Here is a 24,583-nt window from a genome sequence, read left to right on the forward strand (position 1 = left end):
GTATTACAATAAAATATGAATTCTTCAACATACAGTCAATGCCAACCATGCTCATCTCTCCTGTGGCCTTCTCTGTTGCAATGCATCACATGTCGTTTCACCCAGATGTTCAACACATTCCTCCATCTCTGCAGATACGTGAATAACATTATAGATCACTGCTGCACAAACACAGCTGCAAACCACAGACAACAGAAATCTGAATGTTTACATGCACACACAAACTGCAACTTACAGATACACAGGATGAGTAAATACTCTATGCACTTTTACCTGCCAACACCTGATAGAGTGTCATTTGATTATTAAATTATACATCATGAAAGGCTTTTTGCAGGTCTGACACTAACATCCAGCCTAAAGTCAAAGTCAGTATGAAGACCTAAGAGGAAATTGCACGTTTTTCTAATGTTTGTTTACCTGTGTGCGTTACTCCACAGGTTCTCTGATCCAGGTGCCGATGAGTGAGAAAGGGAAGATCACAAGAGGCCGGCTGGGCTCGCTGTCTCTGAAGAAGGAAGGGGAGAGACAGTGTTTCCTCTTCTCCAAACATCTCATCATCTGTACCCGAGGCTCTGGAGGAAAACTTCACATCACTAAGGTACAGCAGGATTGTAACTGAGAGGCTACAAAAAAAAAAAAAAACTTAAAAAAAAAAAAAAAAGATCCAGTGTAATTCAAATGTTGAAGTTTGGAATTACAATTTCCACAGGAGTACCAATTAAACATGTAAATAGATTAAGAGAGCTTCTCTTTAAAGTAAAACTTTGTTAAAACTACACGTAACTTCATTGTCTATTAGCTGGTAACATGGTGTGCTGACCATGCAACCTTTCTCCCCTGTGACAGAACGGAGTGGTCTCTCTCATAGACTGCACACTGATGGAGGAGCCAGAGGGGACAGATGATGAGTGTAAGTTAAAACGTACAATACAGTATATTCAACTCCTCAGTATACTGCATATACAATCTGTATAAGTTGTCTGTATAAGAAATCACAAACTTGCAGCAACCTCAGTCAGTGATTGATAAAAACTGCACATGCTGTGTCTCACAATACTGACTTCCATGCAGAAGATATTAATTAACCTTACTTGGCTGCTTCCTTCCTTCCGATAAATAAATCAACATCAACAAGCTATCTTGGTAGAAGAATCTTTAAATAAGCATGAAGTGATATATAGACAAAAGGGGCTGAATTTTCACCCCTTAACATACATTTATAAAGAAATTGTAATATGCTGTCCTGACTCCTAGTTGCATCATTTCTACCTTTTCCCCTTCATCCCCACAGTAAGTGTGTAGTTATAATAAATCAATACCTTAATACTGTAAATAAATAACATGTTACATTATTTTCTAACTGAGAGAAGTAGTGTCTTACAGCCCTTTGGATACAAACCTGACTCCGTTAATGCTCCACAATAATCCTGCTTACATGAGCTGTAGACTTTTTTTTTTGGTTTCTTAACAGATATTGTTTCTTGACTCACCACTATTACATTTAACCAACACAATCACAGTCATAATTGTTGACTGGTTGACTGGTGTTACTTGCACATGATTCGTCAAGGTAACCACAATGGATCATTGTGCACAATAGAGCTCTGCTTTCAAGCCACACTTTTCAAATTAGAGGCTGCAGACAGAAAACACATATCTGCTGCTACCTTCAGATGAATGTAGGGGTTTAACTTTCTGAAGCAGAAGGCTTTTATACAGTTGAAAGGGAGTTTTCTTTTGTAACAGATCCTGGTAAGATCATGACAGAGTGAGATTTTTCTAAAATTTCAGTCATTTTCAAATATTTTGATTTGATGGTTAATGTATAAATCAATATAAAACACATCAAATACTAAAATCTAATATTATATTTGGCCCTCACAGAGCTTTGAACTACACACAGTCACTAAAAGAAAAAGTAACTAAGCTTTGCTAATACCTTAATTTTATTACCATTTTCTACATTATGTTGTTTATTCTTTATTCTTATAGTGTTTTCGGTTAGTGTATTTTATTTTGTCCTGTTGTTGAATTTGTGCTTTGCAGCCAAAGGGGAGCGGAGTGGCCAGGACACGGAGCACCTGGACTTTAAAGTGATGGTGGAGCCCAAAGAAGGCCAGCCTTACACCGTCATCCTGGTGGCTTCATCCCGACAGGAGAAGTCAGCATGGACGAGTGACATCAGCCAGGTACGCCTCCTCTTCTGTGTTCAAATATTTAACACTGAATACAGTATGTTCCACATAAACACACAGCAGGATTGTGAGGTGCTGATTTGACTAAATAAGCAGTCATTATATGATGGGGAGCTTAAACATTAAATCAGAGCTCAGACTGCAGGCTGCAAACATCTAACGCTTCCTCCAGATCATGAGAGGAAAGATAGAAGGGTAGGATTGAAATTTAATTAAAAAAAGAGGCTAAACTCTGTAGATATTGTCACACAGTTAGTATAGAAGTGAAAGTTGTATACAGCATCAACAGACTAAAAAAGACTGAAAAAAGAAAAAAGAAAATGACTACGCTGTTGACATTCTTGTGAGACAATTTTTAATCTGTACGTCAGCTCCGTAGTTCCACATGTAATCTGATGAATTTTGAGACATAATCATTTAAAGGATCTGATCTGTTTATGGCCTTTACAGCACCTGGTTATGGGGGTAGAAACGTGTATCATCCACAGGACTGTGAACTCTGTCACCCTCTCGTACTCACAGCCCTTTCTCTGTCTGTGTTCTTGCATTATTACAGTGCATTGACAACATCCGCTGCAACGGTCTGATGATGAACGCCTTCGAGGAAAACAGTAAAGTCACTGTGCCTCAGATGATAAAGTGAGAATCGGACGCCATGCAGCAAAGCACATACATTATACATGCTCAAACCAAGACTGGCAACAGCATTACATAGATACATGACGAATGCATAAATATGTGCCCAAACTCACACGTATACCTCTATACTTGTGAGGACCTTTAATGACATAACCTATGCCCTGGGGTCTAACCTCAACGATCACAACTACATGCTTAACCCCAAACTTTACCCTCACCTCAAACAGCAGTGAGAACACAAATTAGCCCTTACGCAGACAGAAATACGAGAACACAAAAATTACAACTTCCTTATGAATGCATAAAAAACCACCACTAGAAATTTTGAGACTCCCAAGTTCAGCTCAGCAGCAGCACTGACACAATAAACAGCCACAATCCTTTGCCTGGTCCAAGAGACCTTGAATGATGGAGAGTTCCTTTAGGGTCATTTAGGGCCACTAGAGACTAGTGGCATGGACTCACAAGGAGTATGAATCAACTTTCAGTCAGACATAAAAGTCTTTACAACCTTCTGAGACCTTTGCAAGGCTAAAACTACTACTAAAACTCCTGTAGTTTGCTGAACATTTTCAGGTTTTACATATTTCACATTTTTATTCTTGTGGTTTAAATATATTAATCAACAAATTAGTGTTGGAAAACTAATTATCCCTTCCCATTTCAGTGTTTGCACATAACCCGATTAGCTACACATGACCAGAAAATATCTACATACCACTTGGCTGCATAAGTGCTGGAGGGCAAATCCCCCTTGAGTAACATTCCTAACCTCTCTTGCCCTCCTCCGCAGGTCAGACACCAGCTTGTACTGTGATGATGTTGACATCCGCTTCAGCAAGATGATGAACTCCTGTAAGGTGCTGCAAATCCGCTACGCCAGCGTGGAACGCTTGCTGGAGAGGCTGACCGACTTGCGCTTCCTCTCCATCGACTTCCTGAACACCTTCCTCCATTCTTACCGCGTCTTCACCAGCGCCGACGTAGTGCTGGACAAGCTCATCACCATCTACAAGAAGCCCATCAGTGCCATCCCTGCACGGTGAGTGATCCCCTGAGTGAGTTGATTCCTACAGGGTTGACAGAGGGTTGCTTTAATTCCAGATCTGTGGATCCAGGGAAAGTCGACCACTCTGACTGTAGTTCATGAAAAAATGTCTTTAAAGGAGCAGATCAACATTTTGGGTAAACTTGCTTATTTGCTCCCTTGTCAAGAGTTAGATGAGAAGACAGAGAGCCCTCTAATGTCTGTCCATTAAATATGAAACTAGAACACAGCTAGGAAACAGTTAGCTTAGCTTAGCATAAAGACTAGAGACAAGGGGAAATAGCTAGCCTGGCTCTTTCCAAAGGTGCCTCTAAAGCTCACTAAAATTAACACATTATATCTTGTTTGTTTAGTCCTTACCAAAATCTTCTCTGGTTGCCTGACAAATTCAAGGTGATAGCAAATTTTCTGCAGATAATTATGCTTGGCCGAAAGAAAAATTAAACCACAACTTGCCTTAACAAGTAAACCAGATACAGTATAATAGATTAATTAATAAGGGATTAAGTTACTTGGGAGTCATTGTAGTCATCAAGTGTTTCTATAATTTTATCCATCCCTGCACATTCCCTACTAGCATTTATGCGGAAAGTGTTACATAGCAGAACTAAAATCCTTGTGTTACATTAAACTTCTCCAAGTGTCTCTCTGTGAGGCCAGGCCCTGCAGCTTGTCACTACTGATAAAGGGACAAAGTTTTAGATTTTCACATATTTTCTCCTGAAGATGCAGCAACAGTGCTGTAATGGTGCAGTGAAAAGGTGGGACTTCCCTGGTGTTTGCATTTGTCTTGGAGCTCACGTGGACTGTCTGTAAGCACCTCAACATGCTATCATATCTTGTCCAGGTGAGAAGGGACCAGAGAGGAGGCAGTGAGAGGTCACACCGACACGTCTTCGGTCCAGCATCACAGTTAATTGGGTCCTGCATCCACCCACCTCTCCCGAACCCCTCCTCTTCTTTCTCGTTCCTCTCTTTACCCTTTTCCATTCTCTCGCTTTTATTTTTCTTTCCACAAGTCTGACCATCCCTCTCTCCGCTGCGCCGTCACCATGGCAACCCTTCACTCTGCTGCAGGACCCCACCCTCTCCCTCTCTCCTCATCTTCTCCCTTCCACCCTCCCTCCCTTTCTCCCTCCCTCCCTCTCTCTCCCTCCCTTTCTCCCATCATCTGCAGCGGCTCTACGGTATTAAATATTGATGGTGGTGTTTTGCACCCAGACCCTCCTCTCCTCTCCTCTCCTCTCCTCTCCTCTCCTCTCCTACCAACCCTTCCTCCTCTGGTTTTTCCTGTTTAATTATCTCCTCTCTTCTTTCCTCTTTTCCTTTATACGTGTCCTCTCTTGACTCTCGAGTTTGCTTTTTGTCCTGTCTTTCTCATTTTCTTTTTGCCTCATCCTTACCTGCTCATCGTTCCTCTCCTCTCCATCCTACCTCTTCCTTCCCCCATCCCCATATTTGCTCCTCTCATCTTTCTTTTACTGTTTTGTGAATTTAGGCAAGGAGACACAACATGGCTGCAGCTTACACCATACAGGGCTGGAGGCTTCCCATTCGCCCACTCCCAGCCAGCAGCCTTCACTGTGGTGGAATTCATATCCACTATGTTGCTCCTCTCTCACCCCCCCCCTCTCTGTCTCACTGTTTTCGCCCCTGCTTTTTTTTTTTTGCATTGCACCTCTATGTCTTTCTCCCACTTTCCCTCTCTGTCTCTATCTGGCTCCCCTTTTCGCTCTGTTTCTCTCTCCCCATGTCTCTGTGGGCCTCCCCTGGGCTGGTTGCTGTTGGCAGCACCCGTGCCTCCCACACTGTCACTTGACATGCTATTTATAGGCCTTCAGAGGGGGTGGCTCTCAGTGCAAGGAGGATGCTGTCTTAAACAATGTAGCTTAAATAAAAGAGGCAAGAGCTCCCGAGGATCCCTGTGGTTAATGTGTTCCCTCTCTGCTTCTGTGTGCAGACACCAAGTGCACCACATACCCCCAATTCTCCCCTTTCCACTGTCTCCTATTCAGGCCACTGAAATATTCACCCAAAATTTTAGAAAGTGTTTTCTTTTAGTAGTGAAACTTCCTCTTGTTTTTCACATGTCCTTTCGTTTTCTCCTCTGTTTGATTCTCTCCTTTCCTGCAGTTCTTTGGAGCTTTTCTTTGCCAGCAGCCAGAACAACAAACTCCTCTATGGCGAGCCACCCACATCGCCGCGTGCCAGCCGCAAGTTCTCCTCCCCTCCTCCTCTCTCCATCACCAAGACATCCTCGCCCAACCGACGTCGCAAGCTTTCGCTCAACATCCCCATCATCACAGGGGGCAAAGCCCTGGACTTGGCTGCACTCAGCTGTTCTTCCAATGGCTATGCAAGCATGCACTCCACCATGTCGCCCTTCAGTAAGACCACCCTTGACATCAACAAGCTCTATGTGTCCAGCACCATGGCCAGCAAAATCCCAGACGAGGGTGAACCCAAAGCCGAAGGCAAGGCTGACGAGTCTGTCCTCAACAAGCAAGGTCAGAATCACTGTCCGAGGGATTTTGCTCAGTTTTAATGAGGCTCTCGTGTACCGTGGCAGCAGCTTTACAAATCCACTGTCATGCTCATATCTTCTACTGTATGTATCCTCTGTATTCCACTACACTTGTAAAGTGGTACTGATGTATATTCTGGTTATATAAAGGGTCTGAAGGAGACATAGTTAGTTAGGTGCTGTTTCTCTTTTTAATGATTTGGGATTGAACAGCAAAGGAGCAGCCAACAGAATCTGAAATGGGGGATGTGGTTGTAACCGTGAAATGTAATTTTATAACAGAAAAAAAGACAATGACCATGAGTTTGTTTTGGGATCAAATTAAAAAAAAGAAAAAAATTCAACTGACCATGACATCAACCACAGAGATTTAAAAAAAAATCCTTTCTCCTTTCAGATTTCATGGGCTTTGTAGTTTCCCCAGCTTTTGTCCAGACCTTTTGTTTTCTTCTCTACCCCTACCTTGCCGTTCTCAGCCCCAAACTCTAACCCAGTGGTTATGTCTTTGTCTATCTTCTTGATTATGACACACTTTTTTTTTTTGTCCAGATCTGTCGGTGAGAGAGGAATGTGATGAAGACCCAAGTCAGAGTGACGAGGCAGAAGCTGAGATGTCTCCTCCAAAGTCCCCATCAACACCTAAGAATGTCAAGTCAAAAAACTCTGGTACTGTATGACCCAGTGTAGTGACCCAGTGTTGTGCCTTTAAAGATGCTGTACGTCCAATACTTGTGTAGAACCACTTGTGATCTATGTTTGAATCCCAACCCACGGCAAGAATATTAAGTAACTTGGCAAAAAAGTATTAGCTGGCAAACTGCAGTAGCTTAGTGCTTAGTGCTAGTGACATACAGTACTCGCTGGTTGAGCTTTTTGGTGACTGATAATATAACAAAATAAGATCAATAATAATAGATATTGTCAGTAACAAAACCATTGATAACATGAAACATGTTTAACAGACCTGCGATTCCTTTGTCGCATCCTACCATTGAATGACTTCTTCTAAGGAATTACATGACTGAACTTGTTAGAAAACAAAATAATATGAAATGAGCAGTTACACTGGAATGAAAAGCATTTATTTGCTTTCTCACCGAGAGTTACATGAAAAGATCATTACTCAAGTCTGGCCGGTTAGCTTAGCTTAGCAAAAAGACTAGAAACAGGGGAAAACAGTCAGTCTGCCTCTGTCCTAGGGTGACAAAATCCTCCCACCAGAACCTCGAAATCTCACTATTTTCTTGTACAAGTTACATGTTATTTATTTTATTAGTACAAAGACTGAAGGGTAAAAATGATGGATGGTTATGGATGGTTATAATATGGACTATTTCTTGGTCCAGAGCAGCAATTTCCACAAGCCTTGTCATCACACGAGGTTTCCAGGCAACCAGGGGAAGCCCAGGTAGTAGCTTTTAATTTGTGAACATTAAGAGGTGGTTGTTGGATGTGGATTTTTTATTTGTTTGTTTTTTTGTTTGTTTTGAACAGAGGCAGGCTAGCTGTTTCCTGCAGTTTCCAGTCTTTGTGCTAAGCTAAGCTAACTGACCTCTGATGGTAGTTTTATATTTACCATTCACACACTAGACACTAGAGTGGTACCAATCTGTGCCAACCTTTGGCAAGAAAGCAGATAAGTGTATTTCCCTAAATGTCAAACTATTCCTTGAATACATTTAACTTTGCATTTCTTGTAGTCACACAGACATCGTATACTTCCTGTTAACATCTAAAAAATTGGGGAAAAAATCTATAAACTGTAATTATTAGCAGGGAAAACTGTACAAAAATACCAATGTCCAAGTCGTCGTTTCTGCATTATATCAATATCAAAGGCAACATATTGTGTTTTTGCCATCAAATCATTCTTCAGATCAAATCGGGCATGTGAGAAGAGTGAAAAGGTTGAGATTCATAGAGTTCAATAAATATACCCACAGCAGACTTTAGCAAACTTTTTTCAGAAAACGACAAGTGTAATTATAGCCAAATATGGTCTTGATAAAAACCACCCACAGCCTCCTAGCCCTCCCCATACTGCACAGAGAGGGAGCATCCACCCCGTGGGTAGTCAAGCACAATTCATCCCCAGTGTGTTCTCTTCCCACGGTGCTGGATACAAGGGAAGCCAGTACCTTGTGTGAGTAGGTGGAAGGAAACCTTGTACCTTAGCAACGATGTGCGTGTTCTTCTATGCCGCCCCCGGCTGAACGGAGGAAGGCAGGGAGGAAGGGAGCGAGTGAAGGAGGGAGGCAGTGAGGCAGACACGGTGGAGTGTACACCGTCACTGCCACGAGCTGCAGGACACACCGTGCTGGGTCTGTTTTAGCTCTCTCTTGCCCTCTTCTGGTCAACAACTTAGCTTGATATCCACAGCGTTTCATAAAGAGAATCCAATCACCTTAATCGCCCTAGATGCTCAGAAATGTCCAGTGAAATTTCAGAAAACAGGAGCTGTTTTAAATTTAGTGGAAGTTTCTCTTCGCAATTTCAGAACAATAATGGAGAGTGAGTGAGCGGTTTAACTTTACATCTCTGTTTGTTTCCCTCCTTCTAGAGTTTTCCCTGTTTTCCTTCAACAATGGCATGGTGGTGTCATCTTGCCGGGAGCTGGACAATAACCGCAGTGCCCTTTCTGCTGCCTCGGCCTTCGCCATCGCCACCGCTGGTGCCAATGAGGGCACACCAACCAAGGAGAAGTACCGTCGCATGTCTCTTGCCAGCACAGGTCAGTCACATGATGGGATGGTGCTCTTGTTGGCCATTACAAAGGCTTGTTGAGGACTATCTATATGTTTCCTGTGTGTGTTATTGTTCCGTCATTTATATATTATCATCTGTTTTTTACATTCAGTTTGAATGTAATTTTGTTTAACTGGTCCCAGGTTTTCCGACAGACCAGAGGAATGGGGACAAAGAGTTTGTAATCAGAAGAGCTGCCACAAACAGAGTCCTGAACGTGCTGCGCCACTGGGTCTCCAAACACTCGCAGGTACAGTTCACCCTTCCTTCTTTCTTTTTCACAGTTTCTTTCTTTCTGTGCCTTTACAGAAGAGAAATCCTCTTGTAATGACACTGTTGTTGTTGTTCCTGTGCTGGTCCTCAGGATTTTGAGCTGAACACAGAGCTGAAGATGCGGGTAATTGGTTTCCTGGAGGAGGTGATGCATGACCCAGAGCTCCTGACACAGGAAAGAAAGGCAGCTGCCAACATTATCAGGTTGGTTTGCTGTTATCTTCGCTTGATCACACATACAGTCATATATGACACATCTGTTTGCCAGCACCCAGTAGAAAAAAGTTTCTGCAAGAATAGTTCTGATGCCAACAGTCAGACATTGTGATAAAAACAGTAACTGGAGATACAGTACATCGGTGCAGGTCCTGGTCTAAATCTAAGCGCCTGTGCACAAAATACACCTGGACTTTGGCAGTGGAGCTTCAGAAAGTAGAAACGTTTCATCATTACCTCTGAGCAGCACTTTCACAATATTTCTGAAGTATATTCTGTTCCTCTGGGAAAGACAGAGAAGGTTTTTACCTTGGTGTAATTCAGCAAAACTGGAGTGAAAAGTCCAGTATGATGAGCAATCTAACCAACAGTGTTTTTGTTAAACATTACAAAACTGTGGAGCATAAGGCAAAAAAGAGAAATTAATACCCAGCGTGAAGTTTACCACTTTTCATCTGGTTGATTAAGGACATAGCAATTTTGGACAAAGCTGTCAAATAATGGCCAAGATTTGTCTTTTTGTATGCAGGACTCTGACTCAGGAGGACCCAGGAGACAACCAGGTCACCCTGGAAGAGATCACACAGATGGTGAGGGAAAAAATACAAAAGCCTTTTCTCAGTATAGAAAAGCTCTTCTTGAAATTACTGTCTTTTGTAAATGATTTATTTTTGATTTAGTTGTGATAATGCTTTTCACTGTGTGTGTATGAATGTGTGTGTGTGTATGTGTGTGTGTGTGTGTGTGTGTGTGGCAGGCCATGGAGGACTGTAAGACCGAACCGTTTGAGAGCCACTCTGCCCTGGAGATAGCTGAGCAACTCACACTGCTGGACCACCTGGTCTTCAAGGTCATCCCCTACGAGTGAGTACACACGCAAACACACAAACACGGGCTCTCAATTTATAAAATAAAAATCATAGAGGTTGAGTGGGAGGGAGAAGGGAAGTGCACACAGTGAACGATGTTTTTTTTTTTTCATTGTTGATTATCTGAACACATTTTTTTCCCTACAGGGAGTTCTTTGGTCAAGGCTGGATGAAGAATGACAAGAACGAGAGAACTCCGTACATCATGAAAACAACCAAGCATTTCAATGATGTATGTGTTCACACTGCTACAGATAGATAGATAGATAGATAGATAGATGAATAGATAGATAAACATTGTTATCACCATATATCTTTCTCTTGTTTTGCCAGACCAGTAACAGGATTGCCACAGAGATCCTGCAGTGGGACGATGTCAACATGCGTGTGGCAGTGATCGAGAAATGGGTGGCAGTGGCTGACATCTGTCGCTGCCTCCACAACTACAACGCTGTGCTGGAGATCACATCCTCGCTCAACCGCAGCTCCGTCTTTCGCCTTAAGAAGACCTGGCTCAAAGTCTCCAAGCAGGTATCAGTCATTTCTGACATGTTCTTCCAGTGGTGAAGTTAGACAATATTTCACAGTGTTGGAAGATTTTCAGGTTTTTAGGTTTGTTTTTCCGGAATTACCTGTCACTGCTCCAGGGCAAGAAGTAGTTCCAGCATGTAACCCCTCATAAAACCACAACTTGTCGTTTTTACACTTTGGTTTTTTGCGGATTCAGCAGTTGAGATAGTAGTGAGCTTTAGATTGGCTGGCAGTTAGACTTTTACCTTTTCTTACCTTTCGAAATAGGCAGGCCAGCCCCCTCTCTCCAATCTTTATGCTAAGCTAAGCTAACGGCCTCTAAACTCTAGCTTCATATTTAGTCAACAAATATGAGAGTGGTATCAATCTTCACATCTGACTCTTGACACAAAAGTGCATAAGCATATTTTCCAAAATGTTATTGAAATTCCTCTAGCAACTGTGAACATTTCCACCTTTAACTGTTTATAACTTCTATCAAAAATGAAACACAACATTTTGCGAGTGAAACAAAACGAAAGGAAGACAGCGTGCTCTTAGAGAGGCTGGGAATAAATGGTAATTTTGAATAACATTTTTCTCGACTTGTAAAGCTTTGGCAAACAAAACATTTCCATCACATCTCTGGCAATAACAGTTTTGCTTTGATCCATTCTCTAGACGAAGACTGTGATTGACAAGTTACAGAAGCTGGTGTCATCAGAGGGACGGTTCAAAAACCTGAGAGAAGCTCTGAAGAAGTAAGTGTTCAAAGCTCTTATCTTTCCTGTACAGTGTTCACACAGGAATTTTGTATATTCCATATTTATTCTTTGTTTTTTTGCTTTTTTATTGCTTTTCATTGCTTTTATTGTGTGCATCTCTACAATTGCTGTCTCCCTCTGACCTCCCTGGTGTCCTCAGCTGTGACCCTCCCTGTGTTCCCTACCTGGGAATGTACCTGACTGACCTGGCCTTCATCGAGGAGGGAACCCCCAACTACACCGAAGACAACCTGGTCAACTTCTCAAAGATGAGAATGGTATGGACCACCTGTGTGCTGACGTACATACACTACATTAAACCCTCTATTGTTTCTTGTTTGTCATTTATGTTTCGTTTTGGCAACCTGTGCATCTAGTGTGTTCATTTGTTTATTTTTTCTGACTGTGAAACTTGCTGACAAAACTATCAGCAAGTTTGAATTTCATACAATTTTCCTTCCATTTGTCTTCAGATATCTCACATTATCAGAGAGATACGGCAGTTTCAGCAAACAGCTTACAAGATCGATTATCAACCAAAGGTGAGATTACTTTTTATGCTTACTGTGTACTTACATACATTTCCAGGAGCTTAGTAAAAATCAACACTTCCACTTCAAGTTTAAGATGAGAAAATCAATGACAATGTGCACTTTTATAAAAAAAAAAGTACATTCTTTATTTTCCATTTATCCTGAATAAAGAGGCACCTGAGATTAGGCAACACTACGATATACTGCCCACAAGGCTTCTAGGTATAATGTATACCTGTGATTACTAATCAGTGATTGATAATTAACAATATATAGTAAACTTTTCTGTATTTTCTTTTCTTTCAATAGAAGAACGCTACCAGTTATTCATATGATTTTGACAGAAACAGCCTCCTCTTTTGTGAACCAAACCACGTGCTCAGATGGGCACAGGACTATCTAATATTTCCATTTAAAGAAAAATTCACAAAGCAAAAATATCCAATTTTTAAGTAAGAGAGTAAATAGGCCAATAGGCTGATATGACTTACTGACATAAGCGACCATGTTATATATGTTATATATTTAAACAAACAGCAGGTGTGCGTGCTCTTATTTAACATATCCATTCTACACGTGAAGTTTGGAAAAAGCAAACTCTGCTATGATTGTGTTCTTTATTGCTTTAGGTGGCAAAGTACTTGCTGGACAATAGTACAGTGCTGGATGAGGAAAGCCTGTATGAAGCGTCTCTGAGAATCGAGCCCAAAACTTCATCCTGAAGAGGATCTCTCTCTCTCAGCTGTCATATGGAGTGTACAGGAACAGTATATTATAATGTACATATACTATTATTTGTATTAGACACAGTAGGCTGTGCCCTTCTAGTATGTGCTCCCCAATGGACTTGTTGTGTATAATTGTTATTAGGGATTGAGTAGAAGCCCAGAGAGGTTTTATTTATATATAGTTACAGAGTATTTATATGTTATTTATTGTCTGAAATACCATTTTATGATGAAGTTATTTTCAACCACAGATTAAACAGATGAGAGAGTATATAGACATCATATTTGGTCATATCCTGATGGAAACATGCAGTATAAAAAAAGGCGGTCATTTAGGAGAGATGGTGGTCGCATTTGACACATGATGATCAACTCCCACTTTTCTGCTCTCATGTCAGAGTCAATAGAGAGCTAAACTTTATTTAAAGCCCCCGTACAGACATTCTGCCTTATTATAGTACAGAAGCCATGTCTTCAGCCCATTTGTCCTCAAGTATGAATATCTGCTAATCTTCTTGCTGCATGATCATTCATGTAAAGTTGTACTCCTTAAGAGTTCAGTCCTGGTTGATTTGAATTCAACCACAAACAAATAAAACTACTATATAGGGAGGTAGTTATTGAATGTAAATAGAGTACATTGAATGGCTATTGCAGAAAAAAAGTATCAAGAATGGGGTGTGATTTCATAAAAATCTTAAAGATTTGAACTTTAAGGTTTTGAAATTGAGACATTTTTTTTTTTTTTTTAGAACTTTAACTCAGAAATAAAGGAGGTGGAAAGTGGGACTGCTGCGGTGGCTAAACCTGAATCATGTGCTCTGATGTTTTATGTAGCCACTGAAACATAAAGACATTCCTGACACACCTGCTGATCGGGACTGAGCTGGAACATGTTATTAGTGAGGAGGGAGGTGGGTTTTTATGCTTTTGCTTATTATCACCTTATTCCCCTGGTGGGCAACGTGATGTATATACAGTGTAAGCACCGGGCAGTGTATGTAGCAGATGTAACCAATATTGAGCCACTTCAGGAAGTTAAATTCCCAGCTTTTACACTCAGACAGTGAGAGCATAGTTTTTATGGTTAATCCTCTTTGGCCAGTGCATTATGGTTTTGCCTTAATCATGAAATGGATTATATACCACAAAAGTATGTAAACTATTTTGTTCTACAATTTGCCAATGAAGCAGAAATATTTGCTGTGTACAATATTATGTACAGGCGGTCTGATGCATTTCCTAATGTGCAATGTGTTCAAAACATATCCCTTGAAATGTGTTATCCTTATGATCGTTCAACTCTGTAATAACTTTTCTGTGTATGATACTTTAAAACAAATGTTGAAAACAACTTATAAGTGTAACACATTCTGTATCCTGTCTATTCCAATGTGTTAGCAGGAACTATACAGTAGTAATATTGTGCTTATTCTTGGAATATTTATATGTATTTTTTACAGGCTTTGTATAGAACAACACCTAAAGCTTAAGTGGCAGGCATGTGCCACTTTCACGTGTTTAAATCAAATCTATATCTAGGACAGTATGTGTACTGTATTTAAACCCCACCCTTGCACATGAATCTTTATCCTCTAACAGGCACATCAAATGTTTGCAGTGAGCAATACCCAGTGGTATGAGAATTATATTTCAGTCTATTTCAACAGCTTGAGTAGTATTTCCAGTTTTGTATAAAAGTGTATTCTTTCCTGATTACCTCTTGTTAATAAATCTATTCTTTCTCAGGGGGAGAAGTGTCTTGAAGGCTGTTAAATGAATTTATTTTTAATTTTTTTAACACTGTACTAGCGCATTGGCTTTGCTGGGCAAATATCAGAGGCAGGGGGTGTTATGTAGTCATTATGAAAGAGGTCCAGTCATGTGACGCTCTCTAAACTTGTTGGAGCTTAGGGGGAAGCATGGCGCTCACCGGTGTGTGGTTCATCATCACCGTGTTTAGTTTTGTACATGCAACACCGTTGATTTTACCGGAAGGTGAGCAAACAATATATTTATTTATCTTTGTTAAATGCAAAACGGCCGCTGTCTTCTTCATGTCTCGCTTGAACGAATTTAAAGACAGAGAGTTCAACAGTTTTAACACTTCACAGTGTAATGTAAGTTATTCAACTGGTTTACATGAGTCAAAAATGTACTGCAATACAAAATACTCTATCACAAGTAAAAGAACTGCGTTACAAATGTCATGTTGGCAAAGTTACTGAAGCAAAAGTACGTATTAGCAAAATGAAGTTGCAGGTAAGAAATGGTAAGAGCGCTCATGGTGGAAAAAGCGTGCCTGTAGGTGTTAATATTACAGGATTATCGTTGTTGCGTTTATGTGTAGTGGCAATAAACTGTCCTGGTCGAGACATTTCCTCTGGCTAAACCTGTAGTACATATTTTACCATACAGCACATTTTATAAGCAACTCGTCTTATCTGTAAAATATTTTATTTTACTAAAGATTTATTAAATTATTATTTATTATTATTATTATTTATTAAAGAATTTGTCAGATAAATCTAGTGGAGTAAAAAGTACTTCATATAATAACTCAATATGAAATGGTAATACTCAAGTAAAGTACAAATACCATACATTTGTAGTCAGGTGTTGAGTAAATGTGCTTACATTTCCCCAGTGATAAATAAATAAAAGAATGATCAGAAACAGCAACACAACTCCAGGACGAAATTTGAAAGTCTGAATTGATGAGTAAGAGGCTGCTTTGTTCACTGTGGGCTTCTTTCTGTGTCCCATCAGAGGAACATCGATTCAAACAGTGGATGTCACAGGTATGTATGTGATGACAAAGTTAATGAAAATTTACACTGAACAGTCCTGAAATTTCATTTATGCTGATTGGTCCCATTACATAGTTTTTAAAAACTCAATTCCTTCCTTTGAATATGCTGTCGCGTCTTTCTTTTTAACGTCTAGCACAACAAAGCTTACGACACTGAAGAGTATCACCGCCGGCTCCAGATATTCACTGAGAATAAGAAAACAGTCGATCATCATAATGCTGGGAATCACTCCTTCACAAGTACACTGCATATCTCCCATCTCATAATGTTTAATGTGTAGATCATTATCACAGACGATGAACTGCCAATTTTAAAATGATGTGTATCATATTATTAGGTTATGAAATGAATGCAGTTCTCACACAGCTGTTCATTGTCACATCTAGTGGGTCTGAATCAGTTCTCAGACATGACATTCGAGGAATTCAGGAAATTCTTCCTTTTAACAGTGCCACAGGTATGATATATTTTACAATACATTTCATTTTATGCAGCTGGTGCTTTTACTGTATACTGTATATGTGTTGTTTTGGTTTTCCATTGCCATGTTATGATTCTGGTCTCTCGTAGAACTGCTCAGCTACTAAAGGGAGTCATGTCAGCAGGGCTGGTCCTTACCCCGAGTTTGTAGACTGGAGGATGAAAGGCAACTTTGTGACTCCCGTGAAGAATCAGGTATCTTGATATGGTGCTGAAAAAAGAACCAGCAAATTTAGTGAGATAATCAGGATGCAAACAGTTTGGATAAGGACATTAATCCAAAGATATTCATCAACTTTGATTTAACTGTGAGCACGAAAAAGGTAAAGTTTCATTGACAATTAGCTACATAAATAAAACCTGATGTTACATTATTTTCTGGGACCTGACTAAGAGAATAAATGGACAAAACTGCATGACCAAAGCTGTCAATGACAGCAGAAAAACCAAGAGATGGTATTAGCAATTCTTTTTAATGTTATACATCATATAATAGAAGTGGGATATCCTAGATTTGCTTAATATAGTGCTCCCATTTTCCCATCATGCAACATATAGCACTGTGAACATAGACCTGGCTTATAACACAGGGGACATTATACAGCTGTTTTCAGAAGCAATTTACCTTCATGTGTAAAGTCAATGTAACGACCCTTTAACATAAGTGAATTATCAGTTGTTTGAGTTATGTTGTGTTTGCGTCTTCAGGGTCACTGTGGAAGCTGCTGGACCTTCTCCACCACTGGATGTTTGGAGTCAGTGACTGCTATAGCCACTGGGAAGCTAATACCTCTGGTAAAATCTGACTATTTAGTAATACTCAACTTTCATCTGATAGATCTTAGATCTCGAGAGCATGGACAGATGATGGATTTTATCATTTAATTTGGAGGACTTGTGTTAATTCAAAAAAAGATCATTCTCATAAATCAAGTATATCTCTGTAGGAAAGTCAAAAGTAAAGTTGTTTAATGAATGAATGATATGAATGGTCATGAATGGTAAGTATATCTATTTGTCACAGCAGAACTGTCTAGGTATAGAAACCTAAAAGTTCATAACAGTCAACAATGGGGTCTCAATAGAAATAAATTTGTGACTTGACGGTAATAATGCAAAACACAGTTTTGTTCTTATATGTATTTGAGCAAGCTAAAAGTAAAAGATAGGTAATGATAATCATCTCCGCTTGTGTTATTGTTAACACTTTCACACTCTAACATCATTCCACTCCTGTGATAAGGAGAAAATCCACTTTGGGGTAGGAGACAAATCAGGTGCTGATTTAACCTACACTGTGTGTTGTCAGCAGTGCGGCATACTGCAGTTTGCTCTTAAGCAGAGAAATGAGGGGGTGGGAGGGGTTCAGAGCATGCAGTTTCATTATGTTAGCCAAACCTGTGGCTGGATCCTTGGAGGAGGAGCTGTCTACAAACAACTTTAGGTCAGCATGAGGCAGCATGTGTCTCTGAGATCTGGTCTGGGGCTGCAAACATGGCTGCTACACATTCATGAGGCTCACCATCGCCTGGCATGGGAAGAAGAGTTGCAGTTCAACGCTTCACTGTGGTGTTGGCATTTCAAACAGGATTGTATTGTTCCTAAACCAGCATGCTGCTGACAAATGTGCGGTCTTTTGTTCAAGCACAATCATTGAGCCAGCATGAGGAACTAGCAAAGTTGGGTCTTGGTAGCTGACAAAGTCATGTGAAGTGAACACTACTTTCTCAGCAGCTGAGACAGATTTGAAGGCCTGCAGCTCCTGCATTCAGTGCAGATGAAAATAGGCAACAGGTTTCATCTTACCTCTGTGCTCTTGTAGCAAGACAGAAGTCATGTAACTATTTTTATCTACAGTCTGTGTGAATGGTTTTGCCACTCCAGGTCGTCCTAACATAGGTTTGGATTGTTGAGAAATCTTGAGGTCAGCGAAAGCTTCTTCAGTCTTCAGTCCAAGCCATGTATTGGTTAGCAGTGAGGCCTTTACCATAGATCATACTACTAGTTTGGAATCCATTGTAAGATGTCATCCCAAACTTGTTTTTTGGTTTTTGGTTTAGGAAGCTTTTGCGTGGCTACGTGTTTTGGGAATAAGGATTTACCTTCTCTAGTGATCACTAGAGATGCCCCTAAAAGGTTACTTGCTTTTGAACCCATTTTAATTTTTAAGACTAGCTTTATGACCATTGTCACCCAAATTGCAACAGTGCTATGTGTCTCTTTTGTAGGCTCAGGGCAGTTCATGAGGTCATCAGCATACTGGAGGAGCACACTCCTCCCTGGCAATGTTAACTTCTCCAGGTCTTCATTTGGTGCCTGAACAAGAACTGCTGTATTTACTTGCAGGTCTTGTGCAAACCTCCATTCTGGTTTTCTTAACAGGAAAAACAGGAGTTCTGACTAGAGACATGTCACATGAAACAATGATGCCTGTTGCTAGCAAAGAGTTGAACATAGGTGTAATACCTTTAAATGCTTGCACATCTTTGCACAGCTTATAATCAGATCACTACAGGCTCAGTATTTTTAATGAGGCCTATGCCACACTTTCTCTGTGCCCACAGTCTAGGTGGGACTTTTGAGAGCTCTGGTGATGAGACAGTTAACTGTCATTACTGATGTCTGCATCTGCATGTGCTCTGTGGCTGTGGGTGAACACCTCTTTTGGCCATTAAACTCATTGCACATTATGTTCTGTACATGTTCTGTACAAGTGCTGATTGTAAAATACCTGTGGTATTCCTGTCTCCTCCCACTGCACTGCCACTGCTTGCTCTTGGCTGCAGAGATGTGTGGATACAAACCTAACATTTGGAAGTATTTGGTTGATCAGTTGAGTTGGGACGTGACAGTGGCAGTGGCAGCGCACATATCACTTTTCCACTAATGCCATCTTGTCAACTTATCTGTTAGAAATCCTTCTCTGAAGCAGTCATTCTCATAGTCTGTGTCTGCATCATGTGAGATGTGTATGGTGTAATGCAAATTAGTTTCAGCTACTGAATGTACTGAACTTCCAGTTCCTGCATGCAGCTGAGAGCTCGTTTAAGCAGTTTGGATACACAGTAACAGCACTGTGGGGTTTAGGGTTCTGCTGCTCATTTTCAGAGCAAGATTCGAGTCAGTTGTTTTAATTACAGATTTCCTTGCTCATGAGTCGACTAAAAAGACGACTGTCTCACTGAGACTTTTTGTGTGAATATTGGCAACACTTTGTATGTTTCTGACTTACACATTTCATAAGTTGGCCACTGTGAGTGTGTGTCTGCTTCCTGTTTATGCTCCAGGGCCTGTATTGCATCTTGAACTAATTGATGTGTGTCAGTGTTGTTACTGTTCTCTTTTGTCCCTGCATCTGTCTCTGACCCTGCACACTGTCATTCCTCGTGGGTGCTGTGCTGCTGAAGCTCTGAGCAGTGTTGGTGATAAGAGGCTATGATTTCACCCAGAGCTCAAGCATTTTCTTTCCCACGTGCAGATTTTAGTTCATTCGTTTTGTCATGTCCCAATCAGGCCAGGGTCGATCAGAATCAGGAAAGTGATGCAGTGTGGCCTCCTGCCACAGATCCGTCCATGTGACTTTCCAGTCAATGGTTGGCTCCCACCACATCCAGGCCCCTGCTTAACCTCCCTTCCTCCACTGCAGCCCTCAGCTCCTCCTGAATCCGCCTTCCTTTCTCCTTCCCCTCGTGTTTCTCATATGGGCTGGCCTCTTCTTCTGTGTGCCAAACCTCTCCAGGGCTAGACTGGTGACGATGGTTGTGATTGCCTGCAGCCTCCACTCCACTTTGCCCTTCACAGATGCTTTGAGCACCTTCTTGACATCTTTGTCGGCATCCTGTTAGACACTCAGCACCGGTCTCACGCCCCCAGTGCTCTGCTTCTCACCCACTTGACCACGGTTAGGAAGCTGTCATCGGTGGAGGTATTGGAGATGTCAGAAGCCCCAGAGTCCTGCGTGCTTCAGTGATGAGCCTGAGACTAGTTCACTTTCAGTATCCCATCCTTGTTGCCAATTTGTTGTAGAAATTCTAAAGTTATGATTCCCAAAAGAGAAGTTTGTCTTTATTGTCCTTTATTCTAACATTTGCACAATCAGACTTGTGTGTTGAAATTTGAAGGGATCTATTTTACATTGTGGGGCTCTAGCTGCTCTTTTGTATAAAGGCATAATGCAGTTTGTTTATCTTCATTTCAGTCTGAGCAGCAGCTGATAGACTGTGCCAAAGACTTTAACAATCATGGATGCCTGGGGTAAGTTACATGTTAAAAGGTTTTATAGTTACAGGTACAATTTATAAGATATTACAACTTACACTATTATGAGAATACTTGTGTATAAAGATTTAACAAGTTTTAGTAATAACTGATCACTTTTCAGTGAGATAAAAAAAAAACTACCTGGTTTGTTTCAGTGGGCTCCCCAGCCAGGCGTTTGAGTACATCAAATACAACAAAGGTCTTATGACAGAGGAGGACTATCCCTACAAAGGCTATGTATGACTCTTCTGAAGTCACTTTTTCTAAACTAAAGTGTGTGTGTGTGTGTTTATTTATGAAAAGAAATCTAAATAAAAATTTCCTTCCTGTTTTAGGATGACACTTGCCATTTTGAGCCTGCACTTGCAGCTGCTTTTGTCCTGGATGTCGTCAACATAACAAGTGTGAGTTCAGATGTGAAGTTACATTGTGCAAGACATTGTAAGTGTCCTTTAAGAAAAACATCTGGGTCACAAAGTTACAGTTAACTATGTCTATGCCAGTAACTTGATAAGAGGAAGAGACTAGAAGTGGCCATTTTTGCTATGGACAAATTATTTTCCTATAATTATGTGACATTACACTGTTGTGAATACTTGTTACAGTCTGAAATACTACATTGCTGACATTTCACTCACAATATAATAAATGTACCTCTTAACCATTTTTTCTACTCATTTTCATATTAAAATTCCTGAATGTGTCCATCCAAAGAATGATGAAAAGGCCATGGTTGATGCTGTGGCCTGGCTCAATCCTGTGACCTTCAGCTTTGATGTCACAGCTGACTTTGTGCACTATAAAGAAGGTGTTTACACCAGGTGAGACAAGACCTTAATAACTAAACACTCATATATTTACTGTTATGCACAAATAACATGTGGTCAGAAATGTTCAGAGGTTCAGTGGCCAGCTTGTCTCCGTCCCTTTTGCTCTATTAAATATGTATAATTCAATAATTGGATTTTTGTTGCATAATCCAGCAGCACAGAAATTATTTAGTCATGGAATAGGATTATGGAACTCACAAGAATGTTTGTGAAATCTGCAATGAAAATCTGCAGAAATCATGCTTGCACCCACAGTAGAGCAAATGTTTAAAACTTTTGTCAACTTAAATTTTCAGTTTAAGTAATTACAACGATAATTTTGGTTGCACGACTATCTATGTTAAGAATTGATATATTTTTGTTGCTATTCACAGTAGTGCCAGGCCAGCGTAGTGATCAGAGTAAAAGCACAGTGCTATGGAGCATTTCATTCCATTACACAGCGTACTGCCTGCTGGCTTGAAACATGTCCATCCCTAAGAAGGAGCTTATTCTTATTGATGTTCTTATTGTTCATGGTGCTTACAGTTACGAGCACTTGTGATTCACTTCACTACAACTTTCTGCCCTCTCATGTAAAAGTAACTCAGAAGAAGATAACATTTCTTCAAAGTGTTGTGTTTTAGAACTGATAGAGAAAAATGAGCCAGTTTTTTTAACTGTTTAGATTTTATTCATTTTGGTTCAGTTCTGTTTCATGGGTCACTCATGAAGATATCTACACAAACAGCCACACAACACGTCTTTACATAGGCAGGATTAATAAGATATTGAAAGAGAAGAGCAGCCCACTCACACTACAAAAGACATGTACTCTGTTGATCTAAAAGCATCAGTGTTGTCTTTTCAGCACCCAGTGTAAGAGCACAGCAGACCAGGTGAATCATGCAGTTCTGGCTGTGGGTTACGGCACTGGGGAGAACGGCACACCATATTGGATTGTGAAGAACTCCTGGGGCACAGCCTGGGGAAAGGACGGGTAAATATAGCCTGTGTGTATTTCAGTGTGATGACTTTACTGCTTTCAAGGACCATGGACACTTTTCTATTCTATTCCATCAGGTATTTTTTGATTGAGCGAGGAAAAAACATGTGTGGACTGGCTGCATGCTCTTCCTACCCTCTACCTTCAGTCTGAGAAGCAACAAGGCAACAAAGTGGAGGACTGATGAATCAACCTAAATGGACTCCATGTGATGGGTAGTTGGTGTTTGTGACATTTATGTGTTTTCATGTTTCCTGAACAATTTTTGTGGCCCATCCAAAACTCAAGAGTCAAAACAGAAAGGTCTCAGGTTGTTTTCATTTTTGTTTCTACTGTTTTAATGGTCTTGTGGAGTTTTTTGACACAGTTTTTATTAATGGCGACAGAAAGAAAATGCATTTAATCATACTCAGTCCTATAAACCATGTCTGCTCAGAAGCTTGGACTGTACTGCTTTTCGGGAACAGCAATATATAAAAACAGGACAAATGACCAACAATTGACCAGTGAGCAATGAGATCCCCCTGTGACCAATCATCTATGGATCATTGACGTAGTCTTTCAGAGTGGCCTCTTCATGACTCTATAAAGAGAAAATCAAATGTGTAAAAATATCTGGACATCTTTAAAGACCGCTTCTTTGACCTGCACAGTTTCAACACACTTTCCAGATCGCCATTCACAAAAGGTCAAAAAGACACCTCAGATGTCTGTTTTCATTTGAATGTTTCGATAATAAACGTGTTATGCTTTTGTGCCTTTCATTATATTTTTACCTTTATTAGTGATGACATCTTTTTTATCTGTGCTTGGGTATGTCTATGAACTGGGGAGACAGTATTTTGTATTTTAGCTTAGCATAGCGACATATGGGCAGTGGGTGTCAGTTTATTATCGATGCATTCTTAACAAAGATGTTGATTTTAATCCTGTTGTGAATAAATAGCCCAGATTTATCAATAACCCTTCCACACATAATGGTCCCTACAGTGGACAGCTGTTCAAAAGGCAATGTCTTGTTTATGTCTTGGTTTGGATCATGATTTAGATCTCACTACAGTGATCAGGTCGTGAAAACACTACAGGCTGCCACCTAGTTTCAAACAAGTGTAAGTGCAGCTATAAATACCCCAGCATCCAAGATGGCCGACGAAATAGCAGACAAAAACACTGCAGAAATATCTGTCCAGTCCTATAGCAGAAGACTCCTGCAGGTTAAAAAACAAGTTGATAACAAGTATGTTATGAACAATATTAGTGTTCCATTATCTGGTTATAATTTAGCTACAAGTGACAACTAGTACTAACATTTTCTCAGTAAATCAGTCCATAGCTGTAACAATAATGGAATTTGCAGTATGTGAGCTACAAAAACTACTATATTTGTGTTTCTTATAGTCATGTGTGGTCATGAAAATCGCTGGCTTCAGCTATTTAAGAACACAAACAAACGGTGTTACATGCACCCACAAAATCTAGATCTGTCTGTGCCATTTTAGCTTTGCATCCCTGGTGTATTGTCAGTTTTTATAGTCAATAGAGTTGAGTTTTCACTCCTGGCACTGTGAGGGCTGCAATTAAGAATTATTTTCATTATCAGTTAGTCTGCTGATCATTTTGACAGTAAACTGATATTTTTGTTTTATTTTTTTAAGGAAATTTATTAAACAAAAGTCACAACTTCCTATAAAGAAAAAGTGTCTTCACAATTCTACACACTGTAGTTTGAACTCTTTTTCCAAAGCCCAGAGCATATGTTAAAATATGTCAAAAAATATTTGTTTTGCAGTAATAAAATGTTCATGTTCATGGCTGTCACAAAATACAGTTATTTTTATTCGACTGTGAGCTATTACTTTACATTGAGAGGTTAAACGCCAGCTGTCCACCACAGTGAGTGGACTTGTCAAAAACCTCATAAAAAAAACTAAGAATTTTGTAAAGTAAAAAATAAAACACAAAACAATGTTTAATGTCTTAATGGAGAATAAGGAAAAGAGTTTGACCTGGGCGCCTCTGCTTCTTGTCGCTGCTCTTGCCCTAATCTGTCAAAAGGTGGCGACTTCATCAGCGGCTCTGAGGAAGAAGACGCAGGGCGCGAGAGATGAGATGTCAATCAAATCGAAAGGCGTTCATTGGCTGTCAACAGCAGAGAACAGCCCCTTATT

At 40.3% G+C, this 24,583-nt stretch overlaps 2 protein-coding genes and 1 long non-coding RNA gene across 3 annotated transcripts in view; 2 read left to right on the forward strand and 1 right to left on the reverse strand.

Moving 5' to 3' along the window:
- LOC139627558 (ras-specific guanine nucleotide-releasing factor 1-like) overlaps positions 1 to 14,804 on the forward strand; it is a 28,543-nt gene extending 13,739 nt beyond the window's left edge. Inside the window, exons 10-27 of the mRNA XM_071488416.1 lie at positions 441 to 601; positions 850 to 913; positions 2,050 to 2,192; positions 2,755 to 2,837; positions 3,631 to 3,879; positions 6,019 to 6,392; positions 6,959 to 7,075; positions 8,970 to 9,140; positions 9,298 to 9,404; positions 9,519 to 9,631; positions 10,173 to 10,233; positions 10,401 to 10,507; positions 10,660 to 10,744; positions 10,846 to 11,043; positions 11,704 to 11,783; positions 11,947 to 12,064; positions 12,260 to 12,328; positions 12,949 to 14,804. Coding sequence (XP_071344517.1) covers positions 441 to 601; positions 850 to 913; positions 2,050 to 2,192; positions 2,755 to 2,837; positions 3,631 to 3,879; positions 6,019 to 6,392; positions 6,959 to 7,075; positions 8,970 to 9,140; positions 9,298 to 9,404; positions 9,519 to 9,631; positions 10,173 to 10,233; positions 10,401 to 10,507; positions 10,660 to 10,744; positions 10,846 to 11,043; positions 11,704 to 11,783; positions 11,947 to 12,064; positions 12,260 to 12,328; positions 12,949 to 13,041 — 2,393 coding nt within the window. The 3' untranslated portion in view covers positions 13,042 to 14,804. The remainder of the gene's footprint in view (positions 1 to 440; positions 602 to 849; positions 914 to 2,049; positions 2,193 to 2,754; positions 2,838 to 3,630; positions 3,880 to 6,018; positions 6,393 to 6,958; positions 7,076 to 8,969; positions 9,141 to 9,297; positions 9,405 to 9,518; positions 9,632 to 10,172; positions 10,234 to 10,400; positions 10,508 to 10,659; positions 10,745 to 10,845; positions 11,044 to 11,703; positions 11,784 to 11,946; positions 12,065 to 12,259; positions 12,329 to 12,948) is intronic.
- A 100-nt stretch (positions 14,805 to 14,904) lies between these two features.
- LOC139627562 (pro-cathepsin H-like) lies at positions 14,905 to 23,177 on the forward strand. Its single transcript, XM_071488420.1, has 12 exons — positions 14,905 to 15,045; positions 15,817 to 15,848; positions 15,994 to 16,099; positions 16,247 to 16,317; positions 16,431 to 16,535; positions 17,049 to 17,135; positions 20,539 to 20,594; positions 20,756 to 20,837; positions 20,936 to 21,004; positions 21,315 to 21,421; positions 22,281 to 22,409; positions 22,493 to 23,177. Exons 1-12 carry the CDS (start codon positions 14,970 to 14,972, stop codon positions 22,566 to 22,568), a joined length of 996 nt encoding a protein of 331 aa, XP_071344521.1. The 5' UTR covers positions 14,905 to 14,969; the 3' UTR covers positions 22,569 to 23,177.
- LOC139627564 (uncharacterized) lies at positions 22,859 to 24,556 on the reverse strand. Its single transcript, XR_011692583.1, has 3 exons — positions 24,422 to 24,556; positions 23,545 to 23,623; positions 22,859 to 22,998 (listed from the first exon to the last, which is right to left on the reverse strand). It is a non-coding gene; the product is annotated as an uncharacterized lncRNA (long non-coding RNA).
- Positions 24,557 to 24,583: the final 27 nt, after the last annotated feature.

The sequence above is a fragment of the Trachinotus anak genome, unplaced genomic scaffold (genome assembly GCF_046630095.1).
Source record: "Trachinotus anak isolate AG129_WGS33_773 ecotype Australia unplaced genomic scaffold, CSIRO_AGI_Tana_v1 ptg000011l, whole genome shotgun sequence".
Classification (NCBI taxonomy): domain Eukaryota; kingdom Metazoa; phylum Chordata; class Actinopteri; order Carangiformes; family Carangidae; genus Trachinotus; species Trachinotus anak.

Bases quoted from the DNA above. Each gene is read 5' to 3' on its own strand.
- LOC139627562 (XM_071488420.1), top strand. From the start codon at position 14,970: ATGGCGCTCACCGGTGTGTGGTTCATCATCACCGTGTTTAGTTTTGTA. The intron at 17,136-20,538 runs GTAAAATCTGAC...TCTTCATTTCAG, and splicing joins CTGGGAAGCTAATACCTCTG to TCTGAGCAGCAGCTGATAGA. The intron at 20,838-20,935 runs GTATGACTCTTC...TTCCTGTTTTAG, and splicing joins ACTATCCCTACAAAGGCTAT to GATGACACTTGCCATTTTGA.